We start from the raw sequence: 23,093 nt of genomic DNA, 5'->3' as shown, positions 1-23,093 counted from the left end.
TTATGTTTGTATAATTTGTTTAGTCAATTTTTTAAGAATAAAGAAGTACTATACCAATTTATTATTCATTCTAAATTGAATCAGCTACTTGTATCAATATTACCAGGTATGTCGTTATAACACCAAGACACTAAGGAATAAATAAATAAATTATTATTCATTTTTCCTATGCTAACGTGATTCAACATAAGTCATTCTACCAACTGAACTAATTATTATTTGTAACATAATTTTATTATTATTATTTATAACATAATTTTACGTACATAATAAGCTAATTCAATAGTTTCCCATAATTTGTCTAATATTATATTAAAAAAAAAACCGAATAAGAAAATGAAAGTAGATAATAGATGTTAAAAAAATAATTAAAAAGATTGGAAACACAATGATGAAACCATTAATTCACTTTTACAATTAAATTTCAAGTTACAACTCGTACAATATATTTTTTAATAGTAACATATTTATCATTTATACAATTAACGATAGTGAATAATGTCATGGTGCACAATAATAAAAAAGCATGGTGCACTTGGTATAAAAAGCAATACAGGTGTTGCATATTACCATAAATATTTGACTGTAACGAACTAAAACTTTTAAACGTCAATAATTAGTTGATTCCGTAGAATTGGTATTGGTATTCCATAGAATTTGATTTGGTGTTCCACCGATTTGAATGAGAATAACGAGATAAGTTGTGACGCCACCGATTACCTATAAAATATAAAAAATATATTCAATACTTTAATGATCTATAATCAATAGAATAAGAATTTCACTTCGACACTTACACTATAAATCAGTCTATTGTTGAGGTCGAAAAAACCACAAGCGGTAAATGACAATGGATTTTGAACGAGTTGCAATGTGAAGTTGTAAACCTTAAAAAGAAAAAACGTATCGTAAGCTATTCAATTTGATTTCACGTAGAATATGCGAAAATTATTTATTACCTCATCACGAAATTCAATGCTGGTTGACGGTTCGTGCAATTCGCAGAGAATATCTCCCGTATTCGTCGCATGTTAAAAAGAAAAAAAAAGGATACAAAAATAATAATTTCGTTTACCATTTCGTTCGTAAGACTTTGAGATAAAATGTTTATTATAAATAAAAAACGTAAGAACAAAATAACAAATATTTAAGTAACGTACTTCGGTTGCAGTTGATGCACATACGTAGCATATTATGAAAATTCTGGCTACATGATGAAGAATCCAATAGGAATAAAGCAAAGATATATAGGGATGCTGATGGTAGTTCATGGATTTTACATAATAGTACTGATTGTAGCATGATACCGTGATTATAATAAAACTTAATGATACTGACATTAAATTATGCAAACCATAAGCATCGTTTATATTCTTTGCACACTTTATTAATTCCAGATGTATTTCCCTTAAACATAAAATATATTTAATTTATATTTATTAAAAATAATCCTTTCATAAAATCATGTTACTCAAGGGCTTCCCAAATACTGTAATTTATAGGACATTGTTTTATAGTATAATTACCTAACTTTTTTTATATTTGCAATATTTTTGTCCGATTTACACGTTCCATGAACATCGGATGCGCGAGAACCATTATTCTTTTCAATATTCCAAATTTCAAAGTTTCTTCTATGTTGTGGCAAATCGATTGTGGTATTTAGCATACTTTTTAATAGTACATTCAATTGACTTAATTTTATTCTGATATATCTATCAAATAGTATATGGTTCATTAAAAGATTTGACAAATATTTAATAATTTTTTGTAATATATTTAACAATTCTCTTGCCTTATCCAGAATATAAAAGTGGCATCTGTAATTAATAATAGGAGGAAAGGAATTCTTCGAAGGTAAATGTAAATTGAAATTCGCCTAAAATTATAATTTAAATATTGTAATGATAGAATGGTCGTAACTATCATAGAAATTGATATAGAACCCAATAATATCACTATGTAACACTGTTGTTTGAAACATTTAGGCCAATTCATTGGTATATTCAATTTATTCATATTTTTATTACAAGTGTCTACTTGTAACATAATACGTCTTGTTTCCTACAAAAGAAAAAGAAAAATCATTCTAATTTATATCAATAAAATATTTTAAAATAATGATAAATCTCACCTTTCTTCTTAAAATCCCAACGGTATTCGTAAATATGTAATACATGCACTCGATATATTTGTACATTTCATACGAACATTTAACAAAACTCGATACGTTCAGTTTAGCAACAACCGAAGAATGAGGAGGAAATTGTAAGAATATCAATACATAAATAGTGTTAAAAAATAAAACATAAATTATACCAATCGCATTTATTTTATTATCGAAGTAATATTCCGTTAAACCGGTCGCAAAAATTGAATTTAATATTACCAATGGTTTAATGCTACGTCGAAATTCTTTCGATATAAACATTTCTACAATAAATTCTTCGATGAAATAACTTTTCTTTTTTTTCTTTTAGTCGAAGACACCAATTATTTGCAACCACTCCACTGATCGTTGATCGAAGTTCGAGCGTTGCATTGAAAATTCAAACTTGCTGTTTAAAACTTTAATTTGTTAATAATAAATACGAACTTGGTTTTATAGGTTCGTTTAGAAAGAAGGAAATATAGGAATATTCTCTGCGAAGTTTTGCAGTGACACTACTAATGATCAACTTATTGCTCGCATTATATTTACCTTACTATAAAATATTTTTTGTTAATCATGCTAGCGTAGAAAGTGAATAGAATTATCTTTTATTCATTTGTTTTTTCTCTAGTTGAAACCTACTAAAGGGAATTAAGTTTTTTCCAGATAGAAATTAATAACAAATTATTCATTAGCAAAGTATTATCTTTTGTCTCCTCCTTTCCACCTCTTTTATTCTCTCTTTCTTTCGTATATTTGTTTCTTTTTTCTGTTATCATGCAATAAGTAGAAATATATATATATATATATATATATTGAATTCCTTTTGCGTCAACGACCATGGCGCGATGATAGCATTAGTTCCCGCTCGAACATTTAAGTCAGCAGCGCTGAGTATGATTAGTACTTGGATGGGTTACCCGCTTGAGAAAAAAAGAAAGGAAGGAAGATGAAGAGAAGAAAAGACAACTTCATGCCGTAAATTTGAAATCGCTTTGCCGCCCATCGTAAATACCCGAGAAACTTCGAGGTGTCGGTTTTTCCATGTCACTCTTAAAAAAGTCTTTCCCATCACATTTTCCCAAACGCACCAAAAGTATAACTTCAAAAATTTGTCTATTTGTATCATATAATGAATTATTATATATTATATATATTTTTATTTAATATTATTATTTCGACAGAAAAACGTTTATTTTTAGGCATTCATATGACGACATTGAGAAATAAAAATCAATAAGAAAAATTACTGACAGGTTGTGCATTATGTTCAATCGCTATTAAAGTAAAATAAGTATTAAATCAAACATATTTTCTATTCGAAGTATTTTACATAATAAAGTTGATTAATGAAAGTATATATAATTCGTTTATATAATTGTTTATATTGAAGGTTTATATATTTTGCTTATTCAATTTATAGGAATAAAGAAGCACTATACCAATTTATGATTTATGTTTAATTGAATCAGCTACTTGTATCAATATTACCAGGTATGTCGTTATAATACCAAGACACTGAGGAGTAAATAAATAAATTATTATTCATTTTTCTTATGCTAACATGATTCAACATATGTAATTGTACCAACCGAACAAATTTGTTTGCAATCAAAGGTATGTAAACCGAATGCGGAATACGCGTTTCGAAACTGCATCATTTGCATAGAAAATATTTCTACCTGTAAACAATATAATAATAATTAGTATTGATTAAATAGAAAACATTAAATTATTCTTGAAAATATTAAACAATAATGTTAACCTCTTTTTTTATTTCTTCGTTCATACTTTTTCCATAAAACGTGTGAATAATTTCATTAGTACGTTTAGCCTAAACAAGAAAAAAGATCATGAAATAATTAAATAAATAATAATAATAGGAAGAATAGAGAAAATACTTGTTTCTCACCTCATTCGTCGTAATATTACCGACGTAATTAACCATATAGATTCTCGTAGAATATTTAAAAAAATATAAAATCATTACAACAAAGTAAAAAGTCAGGCTCATCACGCTAGATATTTCTTGGATGTATTTTTCATAATAATCGTATAAGATATATACAGTACTTGAAACGCATATTGCAATTTCTAATGATATTTGTATACCGTACATATTACTAAAATTTTTAGAAATTCTGTATAATTCTAGATGTACCTGTCTAAAAACGAAACAATATTTAATGGATTATATAAATAAATTTTTTTTTTATTTATATATAATTTTATATGTAAATTTATATTATATATATAATGTATAAATATATATATATATATATATATGTATAAATTAATTATATATATTTTATATATTGTAGTATTTATATAATTTATAAATAATATTTTTATTTTTAGTCTTACCTGATCGTTCGTAAAAGTATTTTACTTCTCCTTAATTTATAATTAGCAACTTGCAGTTTGGACTGCGTTTGACGTTTTGACGAATATACGGACGTAAATAATTTTTTTGAATTTACAGGAAGCGATCGTTCAATGTATAACGAACCATCGTCGGTTTCTTTGCGATCAATTATTTCCGATGCGATAGATGAAATCGGTAAAACGCTAACGTTGCTTAGAAGTTCGTTACAACGTTGAAATTCCGATTTAATGCACCTATGCGTTTCGAAGATTTTTCATTCATAAGGAAAAAAAATTGCTATTATAATTCTTACGATCATTACTTACCTTACAATAGTAATAAAATTAATTATCGGTACATATTGTACAAAAGAACCATACAAAGATAAAATTATACTGGAACTTATAAAAAATATATCGATTTTATTAAAGGTAGTACATAAAATTACTTCAGCGGCAACTACTGTGTTTAATATAAATATGTAAATGAAAAAAATCGTAATTTCATATATCGTTGTTTTATGAATGTTGTTGAAATATGACGATGATCCTAGCGTTTGAAGCGTCTCGTCGATCTCATTTATTCTTTTTCCACATATTTTGGTGACTGCATATTTATCAGTTCAAAAAAAATTAATTTATTAATTTCATTAAAAAATTTTAATAATATTAATTTATTATAAATTTATCTTTATTTTAGACTTACGTTACTGTAGTACAATCCAAATAAATGTTGAATAAGTACGACAATTGAATTAACAATCAAAAAAATGCAATTTATAAGTCCATCAATATTACTCCTATTTATTATTATTATTCGGTTTTCACGAAAAAACCAACAAGAATGAGACAGAGCAAATAATGACATCGAATAAATGAAACTAAGTATCGGTCGCGAATGATTACGTGGAAATTCGAATACACGTAATCCAAAGATAGTACTTACAATGTAAATCGGCCGTAATACGTTGTTTACACTTTTCAATGGAATTTTCTCGATGTTAGATTTTCCATTAACTTTTCCTTTTTTTATAAACATTTCTATTAAATTTATCATTGCAACTTTGCCGTTTTTGCGGATTCCCCGCGATCGAAACACGTATTTTTTTTTTATCGATATTGCAATTGAAAATACCACAGCTTTCGTTAGTTCTGCCTTTCTTCTTGTTCTTTCATGCAATAAAAAACACAAAGGAAGTTCGATGAGACCTCTTCTTCTTCTTCTTCATTCTTTAGTTTAGGCAAGTTGCCTGTTTCGTAACGACGTTTTTCTGCCTATTGCACTGTTAAATCGTCGCACCATCTTTTTTGTGGGCGCCCCGTACTTCTGCGGCCAATCGGTGACTTATCCCGTGAAATTCTGACGATTCTTCTGTTGTCCATTCTGCTAATATTTTCGTTCCATTCTATTTTTTTTTACTTATTCCGAGGCAGAGTGTCGTTTCTATGAGCCGCATGAGACTTCTTCGAAGGATATTATTGTTATGTGCAGGAGTTTCTCGAATGCGATGCTAAATGACTTGTGTAGTTGATTACTTTTTGCGTCTGATCAATATCTACCACTATATCGAATAATTTATAGCATCGCAAATACAATCAAAAGGATAAATAAGCGAAACGACTCGGACACAATGCAAATTCCCTATAAAGACTGAAATACAAAATCAGATAATAAGAGTGTTAAATTAATGAGGAAAAATATCTTATAATATGAGTGGTAAAAGTTTAATAAATCTATATATTATATCTATTACAAGTTCTTCCGTGCCACGTGCTATTACTTTTATTTTAACTATTTAATTCTTCTAACAGAGAGAGCCCTATACAACTAGTCGCTGTCCCTTATATACTAATCTTACATGAAGTAAAGTAGGGAGACTTACATGTGTGTGTCTCTCTCACGAACAGTAGTACACAAACACATGCTCTTGCGCTACAGCACATACATTTAACTTTACAATAGAAATGTACACATCTCAACAAAGAGTAAGCAATATATTAGTAATAAAATATTTAAGGAGATTGAAAAAACAAATATAAAACTATTATTATAACTTCTAAAATTAAATTACAAATAAAAATTCGTTCAATATATTTTTTAATAGTAATATATTTATCATTAATACAATTTACGATAGTGAACAGTTTCATTGCGTACAATGATAAAAACAATAATGAACTTGGTATAAAGAAAAATACAGGTGTTGCATATTACCATAAATATTTGACTGTAATGAACTACAACTTTTAAACGTCAGTGATTTGTTCATTTCGTAGAATTAGTATAATAAATTTGAATTGGTGTGCCACCGATTTGAATGAGAATAACGAGATAAGTTATGACGCTACCGATTACCTATAAAATACAAAAAAATATGCAATACTTTAATGATCTACCATCTAAATGTGAATCTAAAAAATCAATACAATAAGAATTACATTTCGATACGTACACCATAAATTAGTCTATTGTTGAGATCGAGGAAACCACAAGCGGTAAATGACAATGGATTTTGAACGAGTTGCAATGTGAAGTTGTAAACCTTAAAAAACAAAACGTATCGTAAGCTATTCCAATCAATTTCAAGTAAAATATGCGATAATTATATATTACCTCTTCACGAAATTCAATGCTGGTTGATGGTTCGTGCAATTCGCAGAGAATATCTCCCGTATTCGTTGCATGTAAAAAAGAAAAAAAAAAACGATACAAAAATAATCATTTCGTTTAGCATTTCTTTCGTGAAACTTTAAGATAAAATGTTTATCATAAATAAAATAAGGTGAGAATTAAATAACAAATATTTAAATAACATACCTCGGTTGCAGTTGATGCACATACGTAGCATACAATGAAAATTCTGAATACATGATAAAGAGTCCAATACCAATAAACCAAAGATATATAGAGATTATGATGATAGTTCATGGATTTTACATAATAGTACTGATTGTAGCACGATACTATGATTAAAATAAAACTTAGTGATACTGACATTAAAATATACAAACCATAAGCATCGTTTATATTCTTTGCACACTTTATTAATTCCAAATGTATTTCCCTTGAACACACACATATTCTTATTACACAGGGTTTTCAAAATAATGTAATTTTTAGGACAATCGTGTTATAGTATAATTACCTAATTTTTCTTATTTTTGAAATATTTCTGTCCGAATTACACGTTCCATGAACATCAGTTGCAGGTAAATCATTATTCCAAATTTGAAAAACTCTTTTATGTTGTGGCAAATCGATAGTGGAATTTAGCATACTTTTTAATAGTTCATTTAATTGACTAGATTTTTTTTTGATATATCTATGAAATAGTATATGGTTCATTAAAAGATTTGACAATAATTTAATTATTTTGTGTAATAAATTTAATAATTTTCTTGCCTTATCCAGAATAGAAACGAAGTATCTGTAATTAATAATAAGATAAAAGGAATTCTTCGAAGGTAAACGTAAATTGAAAGTGTCCAAAAATTGTAATCTATATATTCTAGCGATCGAAAACTCATAAGTATCTTAGAAATTGATATAAAAGCAAATAATATCACTAAGTAACACTGTTGTTTATAACATTCAGAAAAATTCATTGGTATATTTAATTTATTCATATTTTTATTACAAGTGTCCACTTGTAACATAATACGTTTTGTTTTCTACAAAAGATTAAATAAAAATCATTCTCATCTATATAAATGAAATATTTTAAAATAATGATAAAATCTTACCTTTCTTCTTAGTATCCCAGCAATACTCGTAAATAAATAAAATATGCATTCAATGTATCTGTAGATTTTATACATTGTTTTCGCGAAAGTCGGTATGTTTTGTTTAAGATAATAAGAATTATAAAAAGGAAATAATAGGAACATCAGTATATACATAATGTTAGAAAATAAAGCATAAATTATACCAATCGCATTTATTTTATTATCGAAGTAATATTCCGTTAAACCGGTCGCAAAAATTGAATTTAATATTACCAATGGTTTAATGCTACGTCGAAATTCTTTCGATATAAACATTTCTACAATAAATTCTTCGATGAAATAACTTTTATTTTTTTTCTTTTAGTCGAAGACACCAATTATTTTCAACAACTCCACTGATCGTTGATCGAAGTTCGAGCGTTGCATTGAAAATTTAAACTTGCTGTTTAAAACTTTAATTTGTTAATAATAAATACGAATTTGGTTTTATAGGTTCGTTTAGAAAGAAGGAAATATAGGAATATTCTCTGCGAAGTTTTGCAGTGACACTACTAATGTTCAACTTATTGCTCGCATTATATTTACCTTAGTATAGAATATTTTTTGTTAATCATGCTAGCGTAGAATGTGAATAGAATATTCCTTTATTCTTTTGTTTTTTTTTTCTAGTTGAAACCTACTAAAGGGAATTGAGTTTTTTCCGGATAGAAATTAAAAACGAATTATTCATTAGAAAAGTATTATCTTTTGCCTTTCCCTTCCCACCTCTTTTATTCTCTCTTTCTTTTATATTTTTTTCTTTCTGTTATAATGCAATAAGTTAAAAAATATAATGAAAAATGTAGCACATAAAATTATTTGATGTTTTATCGATATCGTTCGTTTCGTTTATTCTTCGTTTTTAATGTATAAATTTCTTTTTAAGAAAATTCTTCAAAGAAGAATACGAATTAAATCAAATATATTTTTTTTTCAAAGTATTTTACAAAATAAAGTTGATTAATGAAAGTTTATATAATTCGTTTATATAATTACTTATATTGAAGGTTTATGTAATTATGTTTATATTAATTGTTTATTCAATTTATAAGAATAAAGAAGCACTATACCGATTTATGATTTATGTCTAATTGAATCAGCTACTTGTATCAATATTACCAGGTATGTCGTTATAATACCTAGACACTGAGGAGTAAATAAATAAATTATTATTCATTTTTCTTATGCTAACATGATTCAACATATGTAATTGTACCAACCGAACAAATTTGTTTGCAATCAAAGTTATGTAAACCGAATGCGGAATACGCGTTTCGAAACTGCATCATTTGCATAGAAAATATTTCTACCTGTAAACAATATAGTAATTAATAGTATTGATTAAATAGTATACATTAAATTATTCTTGAAAATACTTAACAATAATGTTAACCTCTTTTTTTATTTCTTCGTCCATACTTTTTCCATAAAACGTGTGAATAATTTCATTTGTACGTTTAGCCTCAACAAGAAAAAAGATCATAAAATAATTAAATAAATAATATTAATAAAAAGAATAGAGAGAATACTTTTTTCTTACCTCATTCGTCGTACTATTGCAGACATAATTAACCATACAGATTCTCATAGAATAATGAGCAAAACTTATAATCATTATAACAAATTCAACAGTCAGACTCGTAATGCCAGATATTTCCTGGATGTAATTTTCATAGAAATTGTATAAGGTATGGGTAGAATACAAAACGCATATTGCAATTTCTAAAGATATCTGTATACCGTACATTTTACTAAAATTCTTAGAAATTCTGTATAATTCCAGATGTACCTGTCTAAAAACGAGGGAGAGAAACAATATTTAATTGATATATATATATAAAAATATATTATATTAATATTAATAATGTATATATAAATAATAATAATATATATATTATATAATTAAATTTATTATATATATATATATATAATATTGTAGTATCTATATAATTTATAAATAATATTTTATTATTAATTTCACCTGATCGTTCGTAAAAGTATTTTACTTCTCTTTAATTTATAATTAGCAACTTGCAACTTGGACTGCGTTTGACGTTTTGACGAAAATACGGATGTAAATAATTTTTTCGAATTTGCAGGAAGTGATCGTTCAATATATAAAGAACCATCGTCGTTTTCTTTGCGATCAATTATTTCCGATGCGATAGATGAAATCGGTAAAACGCTAACGTCGCTTAGAAGTTCGTTACAACGTTGAAATTCCGATTTAATGCACCTATTCGTTTCGAAGACTTTTCATTCATAACATAAGAAATTACTATTATAATACTTACGATCATTACGTACCTTACAATACTAATAAAATTAATTATCGGTACATATTGTACAAAAGAACCATACAACGATAAAATAATACAGGAACTTATGAAAAAAATATTAACTTTATTAAAGGTGGCGCGTAAAATCATTCCAGAAGCGAATACTATGTTTAATATAAATGTGTAAGTAAAAACAAACGTAATTTCATATTTCGTTGTTTTATGAATGTTGTTGAAATATGACGATGATCCTAACGTTTGAAGCGTCTCGTCGATCTCATTTATTCTTTTTTCACATATTTTCGATGACTGCATATTTATCAGTTCAAAAAAAATTAATTTATTAATTTCATTAAAATAATTTTAGTAATAATCATTTTTTATAAATATATTTTTATGTTAGACTTACGTTACTGTGGTACAATCCAAATAAAAGTTGAATAAGTAACACAACGGAACGAACAATCGTAAAAATGTATCTTAAATATCCATCGATATTATTGTTTCTAAGTAGTATCATTTGGTTTTCACGAGTGGACCAAGAAAAATGACACAGAGCAAATAATGACATCGAATAAATAAAACTAAGTATCGGTCGCGAATGATTACGTGGAAATTCGAATACTCGTAATCCAAAGATAGTACTTAAAATGTAAATTGGCCGTAATACGTCGTTTACACTTTTCGATGGAATTTTCTGGATTTTAGATGTTTCATTAACTTTTTTTTTTCTTAGAAACATTTCTATTAAATTTATCATTGCAACTTTGCCGTCTTTGCGGATTCTCCAACACCGGAACAAGTATTTTGTTTTATCGATATGTGCAATTGAAAATACCCCTGCTTTCGTTAGTTCTGCCTTTCTTCTTGTTTTTTTATACAATAAAAAACACAAAAGTAGTTCGATGAGACCTCTTAGAAGGATATTATTGTAATGTCCAGGTGTTTCTCGAATACGACGCTAAAAGACCTGTGTAGTTGATTACTTTTTGCGTTTGATCAATATCTACCACTACATCGAATAATTTATAGCATCGCAAATACAATCGAAAGGATAAATAAGCGTATACACAATAATTTGTTCATATATGGTGAATATCCTACTTGAAAACATATTAAAAGAAGCGTGTATTATAGATACGTTAGCAGGATAAAAATTACATTCCGTGCTATTGAAAAGTAAGCAAAAATAAGGAGCTATAGTTATTTCAAAAATTGATGTAAAGGTAGAAGTCTAAATTAAAATGTTAAGGTACTTAACTGTGTATAATAATATGTATTTTAAGTATAAAATAAGCTAATTTAATAGTTTTTAATAATTTGTCAAATATTTATTAAAAAAAACAGAATCAAATCTTAAAAGAAGGCAATAGCAGTAATTAAAATAATTAAAGAGATTGGAAAGGCAAGGACGAAACTATTAATTCAATTTTACAATTAAATATCTAAAAAAATTGGCTCAATATATCTTTTAATAGTAATTTATTTATCATTTATACAATTTACGATAGTGAACAGTGTCATAATAAAAAACAATAGTGCATTTGGTATAAAAACAAATACAGGTGTTGCATATTACAATGAATATTTGACTATAATGAACTAATATTCTTAGACGTCTTGTATAATAATCAATAATAAGTTGATTCCGAAGAATTGGGATAGGAAATTAGGATTGGTGTTCCACCGATTTGTATGAGAATAACGAGATAAGTTGTGACGCCACCGATTACCTATAAAATACAAAAAATATGCAATACTGTAATGATCTACCATCTAAATGTGAATCTAAAAAATCAATACAATAATAATTACATTTCGATACGTACACTATAAAACAGTCTATTGTTGAGATCGAAAAATCCACAAGCGGTAAATGACAATGGATTTTGAATGAGTTGCAATGTGAAGTTGTAAACCTTAAAAAGAAAAAACGTATCGTAAGCTATTTCAATTTGATTTCACGTAAAATATGCGATAATTATTTATTACCTCTTCACGAAACTCAATGCTGGTTGACGGTTCGTGCAATTCGCAGAGAATATCTGCCGTATTCGTTGCATGTAAAAAAAAAAAAAATAATATAAAAATAATCATTTCGTTTACCATTTCTTCGTGAAACTTTGAGATAAAATGTTTATTATACATAAATAAACGTAAGAACAAAATAACAAATATTTAAATAACATACCTCGGTGGCAGTTAATTCACATACGTAGCATGCTATGAAAACCCTGAATAAATAATAAAGAGTCAAATACGAATAAACCAAAGTTATATAGAGATGCTGACGATAGTCCATGGATTTAACATAATAGTACTGATTATAGGTCGTTGCTGTGATTAAAATAAAACCTGCTGATACTGACATTAAATTATGTAAACCATAAGTATCGTTTATATGCCTCGCACACTTTATTAATTCCAGATGTATTTCCCTTGAAAACACAATAAATATATTTAATTTATATTTATTTAAAATAATCCTTTCATAAAATTATATTTCTTGGGGGCTTCCTGAATATTTCAATCTTTAGAACAGTTGTTTTTAGTATAATTACCTAATTTTTCTTAGTTTCGCAATATTTTTGTTCGATTTACACGTTCTATGAACCCCAGATGCAAGAAAATCATTATTCCAAATTTGAAAAACTCTTTTATGTTGTGGCAAATCGATAGTTGTATTTAGCATACTTTTTAATAGTACATTTAATTGACTAGATTTTTTTTTGATATATCTATGAAATAGTATATGGTTCATTAAAAGATTTGACAATTATTTAATTATTTTGTGTAATATATGTGGGATGCGAGCACCTCCAAGCCAAACACTTAAGTAGGCGTTCGTGAGGAGATTGGACGGTAGGCCCTGGATAGCTTAATTGGTTAAAGAGCAGTTGCCCGGAAAGTGGAAGATCCGGGTTCGAGTCCTGGTCCAGTCTGTCCAACGGCCCAATTTTTTCACGAATCCTACATATATTTAATAATTTTCTTGCCTTATCCAGAATATAAAGGATGTATCTGTAATTAATAGTAAAATAAAAGGAAATCTTCGAAGGTAAACGTAAATTAACATTTTCCAAAAATTAAAATTCAAATATTCTAATGATCGAAAACTCATAAGTATCATAGAAATTGATATAAAAGACAATAATATCACTATGTAACACTGTTGTTTATAACATTTAGGCCAATTCATTGGTATATTCAATTTATTCATATTTTTATTACAAGTGTCCACTTGTAACATAATACGTCTTGTTTTCTACAAAATACAAAATAAAAATCATTCTAATCTATATAAATGAAATATTTTAAAATAATGATAAAATCTTACCTTTCTTCTGAGAATCCCAGCAATACTCGTAAATAAATAAGATATGAATTCGACGTATCTGTAGATTTGATACATTGTATTCGCAAAAGTCGGTATGTCTTGTTTAAAATAATACGAATAATGAAATGGATATTGTAAGAATATCAGTACATACATAGTATTAGAAAATAAAGCATAAATTATACCAATCGCATTTATTTTATTATCGAAGAAATATTCCGCTAAACCGGTCGTAAAAATTGAATTTAATATTACCAATGGTTTAATGCTACGTCGAAATTCTTTCGATATAAACATTTTTACAATAAATTCTTCGATAAAATAACCTTTATTTTTTTTCTTTTAGTCGAGGACACCAATTATTTTCAACAACTCCACTGATCGTTGATCGAAGTTCGAACGTTGCATTGAAAATTCAAACTTGCTGTTTAAAACTTTAATTTGTTAATAATAAATACGAACTTGGTTTTATAGGTTCGTTTAGAATGAAGGAAATATAGGAATATTCTCTGCGAAGTTTTGCAGTGGCACTACTAATGTTCAACTTATTGGTCGCATTATATTTACCTTAGTATAGAATATTTTTTGTTAATCATGCTAGCGTAGAAAGTGAATAGAATTGTCCTTTATTCTTTTGTTTTTTTTTCTAGTTGAAACCTACTAAAGGGAATTGAGTTTTTTTCGGATAGAATCTAATAATAAATTATTCATTTGAAAAGTATTATCTTCTGTCTCTACCCTAACTTCTCTCTTATTCTGTATTTCTTTCTTATTTTTATTATTTTTTTCTGGTTATACTCAATAAGTTGAAAAATACAATGAAAAACGTAGCTTAATATTATTTGATGCATTGTCTATAAAATTCGTTTCATTTATTCTTTATTTATAATATCTAATTTTTTTTATGAAAAAGAAGAAACTTTTTATAAAATTCAAAAGTTCTCTCGTTTCTTTTCGAATATTGCTGTTATTTATGCAAATGAATTATTTAAATATGTAAATTTTGTAGTCATTTATACAGTTTTGTTCCTTTTTTTGGTAAGTTTGAAATGTATAATAATATCTATTAACGGAACACATGTATTTAAGTACAAAATAAACTAATTAAATAGTTTTCAATAATTTGTCTAATATTAATTTAAAAAAAAAACAAAATTAAATCACAAGAATAGCATTAATAACAATACTTAAAAGAATAAAAATGAATAAAGCTTGTACAATGAGAGATTTCAAGTAAAAATTTACTTAATATATTTTTTAATAGTAATACATTTGTGTGGGGTTTGGAATTATTTAAGAAATATATATATGAATGTGTATAATGGTATGAGTGTGAGAATGATTGAAAGGAATGAAAGAATGCATCGGTCGAGGATAAAAAAAGGGATCGTTGCGTTAGATAAGGATGTTTGTTTAGGTTTAGGGTTACACCGTCTGGACTTTGTGTCCTTTAAGTGGCCACGTCGAAGCCTCTCGAGCGTTCTCGATTTTAAAGTGCAGAAATAGGCCAGTGAAAAATGGCTAAAATGCCTTAATTTTATGCATACTCTGGCAAACTTGATATAAAGGTAATTTGACGACACTGAATCGAATGGTGCTATTTTTTTGCAGTTTGATTTCAGCGTCTTAAAAAAGGGTAATAAATAGCCTTATCTTAGAATCTAGGCATTTAATCGAAAAAAGCTTCAAACAAAAGTTGTAGAGAATTGAAAAATACATAAAAAATGTTCTAAGGTTTATCTTCGTATCTGCAAAAATAAGCGAGAAAAAATATTGAAAAAAAATAATTGTAGAGTGGGCCGCAAAGTCCCGCCTATCCGTCGACTTTTACACGCGAGCGGGCTAGTGTGCGTGCGAGCGTCCGTGTGTACTAATTACACAACGAAGGATCTTCGGCAATCTTCGGGACTCTCGGTCTTGAATGCAAGTGCGAGTGAGAGAAGAAACCGATATTTCTCTCTTTCTATTTTTTCATGCGATAGCGAGTATTTTTGGTCCTGGCCATCGATAGTTGAGTGTTCTATATAAGATTTTTTCTTTCGGTAGCAAGCATTTTTCGTTTTGGCCATCGAGTGTCGAGCGTTCTGTATATCTATATATATCGGCGTGTAAGTGCGGCGTTTTTAAATCGAATCTTGATGCGTATGGCACGCCGTTTTTTTATTTATTGTCAAAAATAGTGAACCATGAATAAAAGAAAAACAATAATTCTTTCTTAATAAAATTTATAATAAATTTTTTTTTCCTTTTAATTTTTTTTTCTTAATAAATTTTTCCTAATAAAATTTTTATAACAACGGGTGACGATGGAGGGGATGTTGAGTATAAGTAGGCGACGGAAAGGACTGGTGGGTGCGTTATGTAATTGTTTTTTGGTTGAGACGACGAGTGTGAAGTGTAACAAAGAAAATACGGAAGACAACGGGGGACGGCGAAGGAACAAAAGACGATGATAGGCGACGACGAGTCGGGTTCGGGTGTTCCTTGCTAATTAAGACTGTTGTTTTCGGACGTAAAGGGTTACACCTAGTATATCGTAGCATTAGATTATTAGTTTAGAATATAGATACCTACTATTCTATCTCATAAAAACATTATACCTTATTATTTATTAATAAATAAATACTACCATTATAAATATAAATCTTACACATTTATCATTTATATAATTTACAGGAATGAAAAGTATCATTGTGATTTAGGATTATTTTCTTAACGAATTACTTTCTTGTACCATGATAACCGCGTATGTCGTGACGACCCCAATACACTGAAGAATACAACGCAAAATATAATTATGATTTGTAATTATTATTCGTATATTTTTTAATTTACTTTATAGGTAAATAAATTTTACCAACCGAACAAATGTATTTGCGACCAAAATTAAATAAACCGAATGCGGAATAGGAAGATTGACATTGCATCATTTGCAATGAAAATATTTCCACCTTTGTAAACAAATTAATTATTATTAATTAAATTAATCTTCAAATATTTCATAATATATTATTAACCTATCTTTTTATTTCGAAATCCGTATTATTTGCATAAAATAACTACTATTATAGAACCATTATACTTTTATTTATTATTTACTATTTTCTTTTTACATTTATCTACTTACTGTGCGTTACTACTAATATAATGATAAGTTTAATAATAATTACATAATTTTAATTTCTGTTTTGTTTTATCTATACATTACATTGTACTATACTGTAATTAATGGCCTTTAGGGAGCCTAGGCTCTAGGGTCAATAAAATATTATTAAATAAATAAATAAATAAAATGTATGAATAACTCCGCCTGCATGATCGCAGATCAGCGATCATGTTGCCGGTCCTAAGCCCGGGAAAAGGAGGAAGGTTGTTGGATCAGGTTAGCTCCCTACCCAACGTAAAAAAAAAAGAAAATTGCTCATAGAAAAGAGTTTTGGCCTCGGAACAGGACGGAAATACAGATGACGACACACGCAAGAAAATGGACAAAGAAATGGAAGAAAGAACACATAATGCGACTGGCTACATGGAACATCAAGTCATTCAATAATAAAGATCAAGAGACCCTGAAAGAACTGAAGGATAATAACATCGATATTTGCGCCTTACAAGAGACCAAAAAGAAAGGCAAAGGGCAAATACAGTACGAAGACTACTTAGTGATATATAGTGGGGTAGAACAACAAATCAGGGCAAAAGAAGGGGTAGCCATCGCAGTGTCTAAGAAGTATCAAAACAACATACAAGAATGTAGATACGTATCTTCACGAATCTTGGTTGTAAAAATGGAAGCGGATGACAAAAAGTTAAATATAGTGTCAATTTATGCACCCGAAGATAACAAATCGAAGGAAGAAAGAGAAGCCTTCTACGACCAACTACAAAATTTAGTCGGATCATTACCAAGTAACCAACAAATAATAATCCTTGGAGATTTTAACGCCCGCATCGGAAACGAAATAATACCTGGAATTAAACAAAGGTTCAACGAAAATGTGTTAAATGATAATGGAGAACTTATGACACAATTGTGCACATTTAACGAGCTAAGGATTAACAATACATTTTATAACCACAAAGAGCACTACAAATTCACATATAGCAACACCAGAGGCTTCAGGTCTACAATTGATTACATTGTTACTAACAGATACGTCCAACCAAACCAAATACTAGATGTTAGGACATTAAACTCCGCGAATGTAGGAAGCGATCATAGCCTGCTATTAGCAAAAATAAGAATGAAGTTTAAACCCCAAAGGAATCTTGCACGAGCAACTCAAGAATCGAAAATAAACATCGAGTCACTATGGAACTTACCAACCAAACAACTATACGAGAACAGGTTGAAAGAAAAAATCGAAAAAGACCCAATAAAAGAAGAAGATAACATAAACATAGCCTGGAAGAAACTAAGAACCAACATCTTAGAAGCTGCATACGAAGCCCTGGGAACACGAACTGTAAAAAACCGGGCTAGAATGATCAAGACTCCTTGGTTCCGCCCAGAGATTAAGGAAATATGCAAAAAAAAGAAAATGGCATACCTTAACTATAGGACATTACGAACACCTGAATCATACGAAATGTATAGACGAATCCGGAATCAAGCACGACATTAGTAAGGCAAACAAAACAACATCATTGGGAGATTTTTTCGAAGAGAATGGAGAGTGACTTCTATGGACTACAAAAACAAATCTGGCGATTTATTAGAAATCAAAGAAAGGAGGTCAACGAAATGATCGAAACAAATCAGATCACAAGAGAAACCTGGATTAGTTACTTAACAGAACTCTATAAATCAGAAGAACCTCAAGTGGAACTAAATACGCCAGAAATAGTAACTAAAAACGACATACAAATTGAGTCCAGTGATGTAGAAACAGCTATTCGAAACTAAAGAATAGGAAGAGCTCAGGGCAAGATGGCATCCCAAACGAATTACTAAAATATGGTGGCCAACGTCTCACACAACAGTTAACATTCCTAATCCAAAAAATACTATGCCAACACAAAATACCTGATGAATGGCGAACCAGCACAACTATAGTTATGTTTAAAAAAGGAGACAAAAAACTACCTACAAATTACAGGGGAATAAATCTTTTAAATACTTCATTGAAACTAACAACAAAAGTCATAACGAATAAAATTAACAGCTTAACGAATCTAGAAGACGAACAACAGGGATTCAGATCAGGTAGATCATGCACAGACGCGGTTTTCATCATAAGACAGATAACAGAAAAATCAATTGAATACAACAGACCAGCATATATGTGTTTCATTGATCTGGAAAAAGCATTGACCGGGTGCAATTAAAGGATGTTATTCACCTCCTTTATAACCGACAAATTCCGAATAATCTTATTAAGACCATAGAGAACATCTATAGAAACAACAAGATCCAAGCAAGATAAATGGTGCCTTGACTGAACCGATTGATGCAGGTCGTGGTATCCGACAAGGGGATTCCCTAAGTCCCCTGCTTTTTAACATCATCATGGACGAAATAATAAGAAACGTAAGACTGCTAAAAGGATATAAAATGGGCAGCGAAGAAATAACCATCCTATGCTATGCTGATGACGCTGTATTAGTGGCCGAAAATGAGGATGATCTACAACGTCTACTACACCGATTTAACTGCATAGCCAAATCATTCAACATGAAAATATCGGCCCAGAAAACTAAATGCATGACAACATCAAAGACGCCGTTAAGATGCAAACTGGAAATTGAAGGGAAGGTTATTCAGCAGGAAATGAGATTTAAGTACCTAGGAATAGAAATCTCAGGATATGGTGATGTTGAAGCAGAGGTAAGAGAACAGACAATGAAGGCATCCAGAATAGCGGGTTGTTTGAATGACACAATATGGCGAAACAAAAACATTGACATAGAGACCAAAGCAAGAATCTACAAGGCAATGGTAAGACCTATTATGTCACATACCGCAGAAACTCGACCAGACACGGCGAAAACGAAACAGTTACTAGAGACAACCGAAATGAGAATTCTTCGCAGAATAGCTGGGAAAACACTACTGGATCGAGAGAGAAGTGAAGATATAAGAAGAACATGCAAAGTGGAAAACATCAACGAATGGATACTAAAAAGAAAAAAAGAATGGAACGAACATATTAACAGAATGGACAACGGAAGAATTGTCAGAATTGCACGGGATAAGTCACCTGTAGGCCGCAGAAGCACGGGACGCCCACGAAAACGATGGTGCGACAATTTAACAGTGCAATAGGCAGAAAAACGTCGTTACGAAACAGGCAATTTGCCTAAACTAAAGAAAGAAGAAGAAGAAGAAGAAAATGTATGAATAATTTCTTTGGTACGCTCAGCCAGAAAAAACAATCACGATTATTATGAAATAAAAGTAATAATTAATAATAAATTTTTAATACCATACTTCTTCCTTTTTTTTGTCGCATATGTAATTAATTACAAAGATTTTGATCGAATATGTTAAACAGACTAAAATCGCAGAAACAAATTGAATATTAATATCAACGTTTTTATTTGTTTCGTTCGAATATTGTTTATAAATAACGTATATTATATTTATGTTACACGAAATATATGTTACTATTTGCAATGACATTTGTATACCGTACATATTACCAAAACTTGCCGATATTCTGCATAATTCCAAATGAATTTGTCTACAAAATAGAAACATTTGAATTTGAGATAATTCGAAATAATTATATTTATAAAATGTAATATTAACCTGATAGCTCGTAATAATTTTTTTCTTCTTCTTCTTCTTCATTCTTTAGTTTAGGCAAGTTGCCTGTTTCGTAACGACGTTTTTCTGCCTATTGCACTGTTAAATCGTCGCACCATCTTTTTTGTGGGCGCCCCGTACTTCTGCGGCCAATCGGTGACTTATCCCGTGCAATTCTGACGATTCTTCTGTTGTCCATTCTGCTAATATGTTCGTTGCATTCTTTTTTTTTACTTATTCCGAGGCAGAGTGTCGTTTCTATGAGCCGAAATTTTTTTTTTTTACGTTGGGTAGGGGGCTAACCTGATCCAACAACCTTCCTCCTTTTCCCGGGCTTAGGACCGGTAACATGATCGCTGATCTCGATCCGCCCAGCGATCATGCAGGCGGAGTTAATAATTTTCTACTACGATTTAATTTGTAACTTTTAACTTGCAATCGTGAATGCATTCTATTTAATGACGATTGAATGTTAAAAATCTTACTGGAATCAATGGTAAAAAAATTTTTCTGTTAATTCCAATGCAATAGAAGAAATTGGTAAAATATTTATGTCACTTAATAAATCGTTTGATCTTTTGAATTCCGATTTGACGGACCTATTGTTTCAAATTTGATTAGTAATAATAATAAAGAATAAATATTTCATATTGTTACATACCTAAACATCGTGCAGAATTCAAAAAGTAGTAAAAATTCGACAATAAATACGTAAGTATATTGACAAAATGATAAATAAAATTCTAACGGTAGAAAATCCATTGAATGTAGCGATTTCTGCTCAAAGGTATACGAAGTGAGAAGAATTACATTAAGTAATATAAAAGCTATTGCTTCGATGATAGTTTTTTTATAAATTTGATCGAACGATGATAACGAACCTAATGCCTTCAATGTTTTGTCGATTTCGTGCATTTTTTTTACGCATAATTGTAATGACTGCATGGAATTCATTTGAAAAAGAAAAAAAAAGAATTATTGATTAATTTCATATAGAATTAATTAAATAATTAAAAATAAATTAATATAATAAATAAATATATAAATTTAATTAATATAAATAATAAATATATAAAATAAATAATTAATTAAAATATATAGTAGAATATAATTTATTTAATAAATTATTAGATTTAATAACATAATATTAAATAATAATAAAATATTTGTTATATTTTAATAAAAATTTAATATTTATTAAAATAATATTATATTATATTTAATTTATATTTATATTATATTTAATAAATTTAATATTTATTATAAAATAATGTATATATTTTAACTAATATTTAATTAACATATATATAACATTATATAAAAAATTATATCACGTATATTAAATAATTATTAATTATCATAATTTTTGTCAAACTTACCTCGGTCTGTTGTAATCCTTTCATAGCTATAGTAAACAAGACGATCAAATTTGTAAAATATATCAAATTATCTACAGTCTCGTCGAATTTAAATACACCAAAGTGTTCTGAATTTTTATCGAGATAACTCCAAATGCCATAATTTAGGGCCAACAATGATATAGAATAAATCAAACTGAGCATCTGTCTAAAATATTTTCATGGTATTTCGAACACTCGTAATCCAAATATAATACTTAATACGTTGATCGGTCATAAAACATCGTACAATGTTTTCGATCGTGTTTTGTCATTTGTAAAGATACCATGAACTTTGATTTTTTTTATAAATATTTCTATTAAACTTTTCATTGCAATTTGGTAGGTTTCTTTTATTTTTTTCTTTAAATCCAATCACATACTATTGTACAGTAAAAAAAAACAACAAAATTTAATTTCAGCCGATCGATAATGTTTAATAGTTTCTTTATGTTTTTTCTTTTTTCTTTTTTCTTTTTTTTTATTTGATTAAACACGAACTGTTTATATACGATGAGATGTCTTCGAAGGGCGCAAAGGTTATGCGAATAAATTTTCTCGAACGCGGCGCTGTTTATTTTATCGAGCCAATAATATACGTTCTGTTTAGTTGACATGTATTAATAATCCTTATCATATTTGATCTAATTTATAAAACATTTGTCGGAAATGAAAATTCGTATGATAATACAACGTTGATTGAATTAGTTCACAATACTTTATTCAATTATTTTCTATGTAAAATATACAGTAGATGTTAAGATTAACATAAATCTAATTGTTTAAATAATAAATCAAATTTATAAAACGCCTAATTAATTTTAAAAATAACTGCGTAAGATCAAATAAAAAATAATTCCAATTAATCTAAACGCTGTCGTATTTTTCATTAAAAATTTGTTAATTTTTATTGAATATAATTTTTATTAATATTAATAATAATATAATTAATAATAATAAAATTATTATATTAATATTAATTTCCTGTGACACTTTTATTAATTATTATTAACATTATAAAATTCATTTTTATTATATTTTCATAATATTA

The 23,093-nt window shown here is 28.4% G+C and overlaps 2 protein-coding genes across 2 annotated transcripts; both read right to left on the bottom strand.

The window, feature by feature from the left end:
• Positions 1 to 609: 609 nt before the first annotated feature.
• On the bottom strand, positions 610 to 7,793 carry LOC122514645 (gustatory and pheromone receptor 32a-like). The gene is made up of 5 exons (XM_043631580.1): positions 7,663 to 7,793; positions 1,527 to 1,715; positions 1,161 to 1,407; positions 798 to 887; positions 610 to 720 (listed from the first exon to the last, which is right to left on the bottom strand). Exons 1-5 carry the CDS (start codon positions 7,791 to 7,793, stop codon positions 610 to 612), a joined length of 768 nt encoding a protein of 255 aa, XP_043487515.1.
• Positions 7,794 to 12,191: 4,398 nt separating this feature from the next.
• Positions 12,192 to 22,207, bottom strand: LOC122514634. The gene is made up of 6 exons (XM_043631569.1): positions 22,025 to 22,207; positions 13,635 to 13,825; positions 13,122 to 13,298; positions 12,752 to 12,998; positions 12,390 to 12,479; positions 12,192 to 12,293 (listed from the first exon to the last, which is right to left on the bottom strand). Exons 1-6 carry the CDS (start codon positions 22,205 to 22,207, stop codon positions 12,192 to 12,194), a joined length of 990 nt encoding a protein of 329 aa, XP_043487504.1.
• Between the last annotated feature and the right edge of the window lie 886 nt (positions 22,208 to 23,093).

This window comes from Polistes fuscatus, unplaced genomic scaffold (genome assembly GCF_010416935.1).
Source record: "Polistes fuscatus isolate 324 unplaced genomic scaffold, CU_Pfus_HIC Scaffold15, whole genome shotgun sequence".
Lineage (NCBI taxonomy): Eukaryota > Metazoa > Arthropoda > Insecta > Hymenoptera > Vespidae > Polistes > Polistes fuscatus.
The sequence above is the reverse complement of the archived record's forward strand: the minus strand, read 5'-3'. Positions and strand labels throughout refer to the sequence as shown.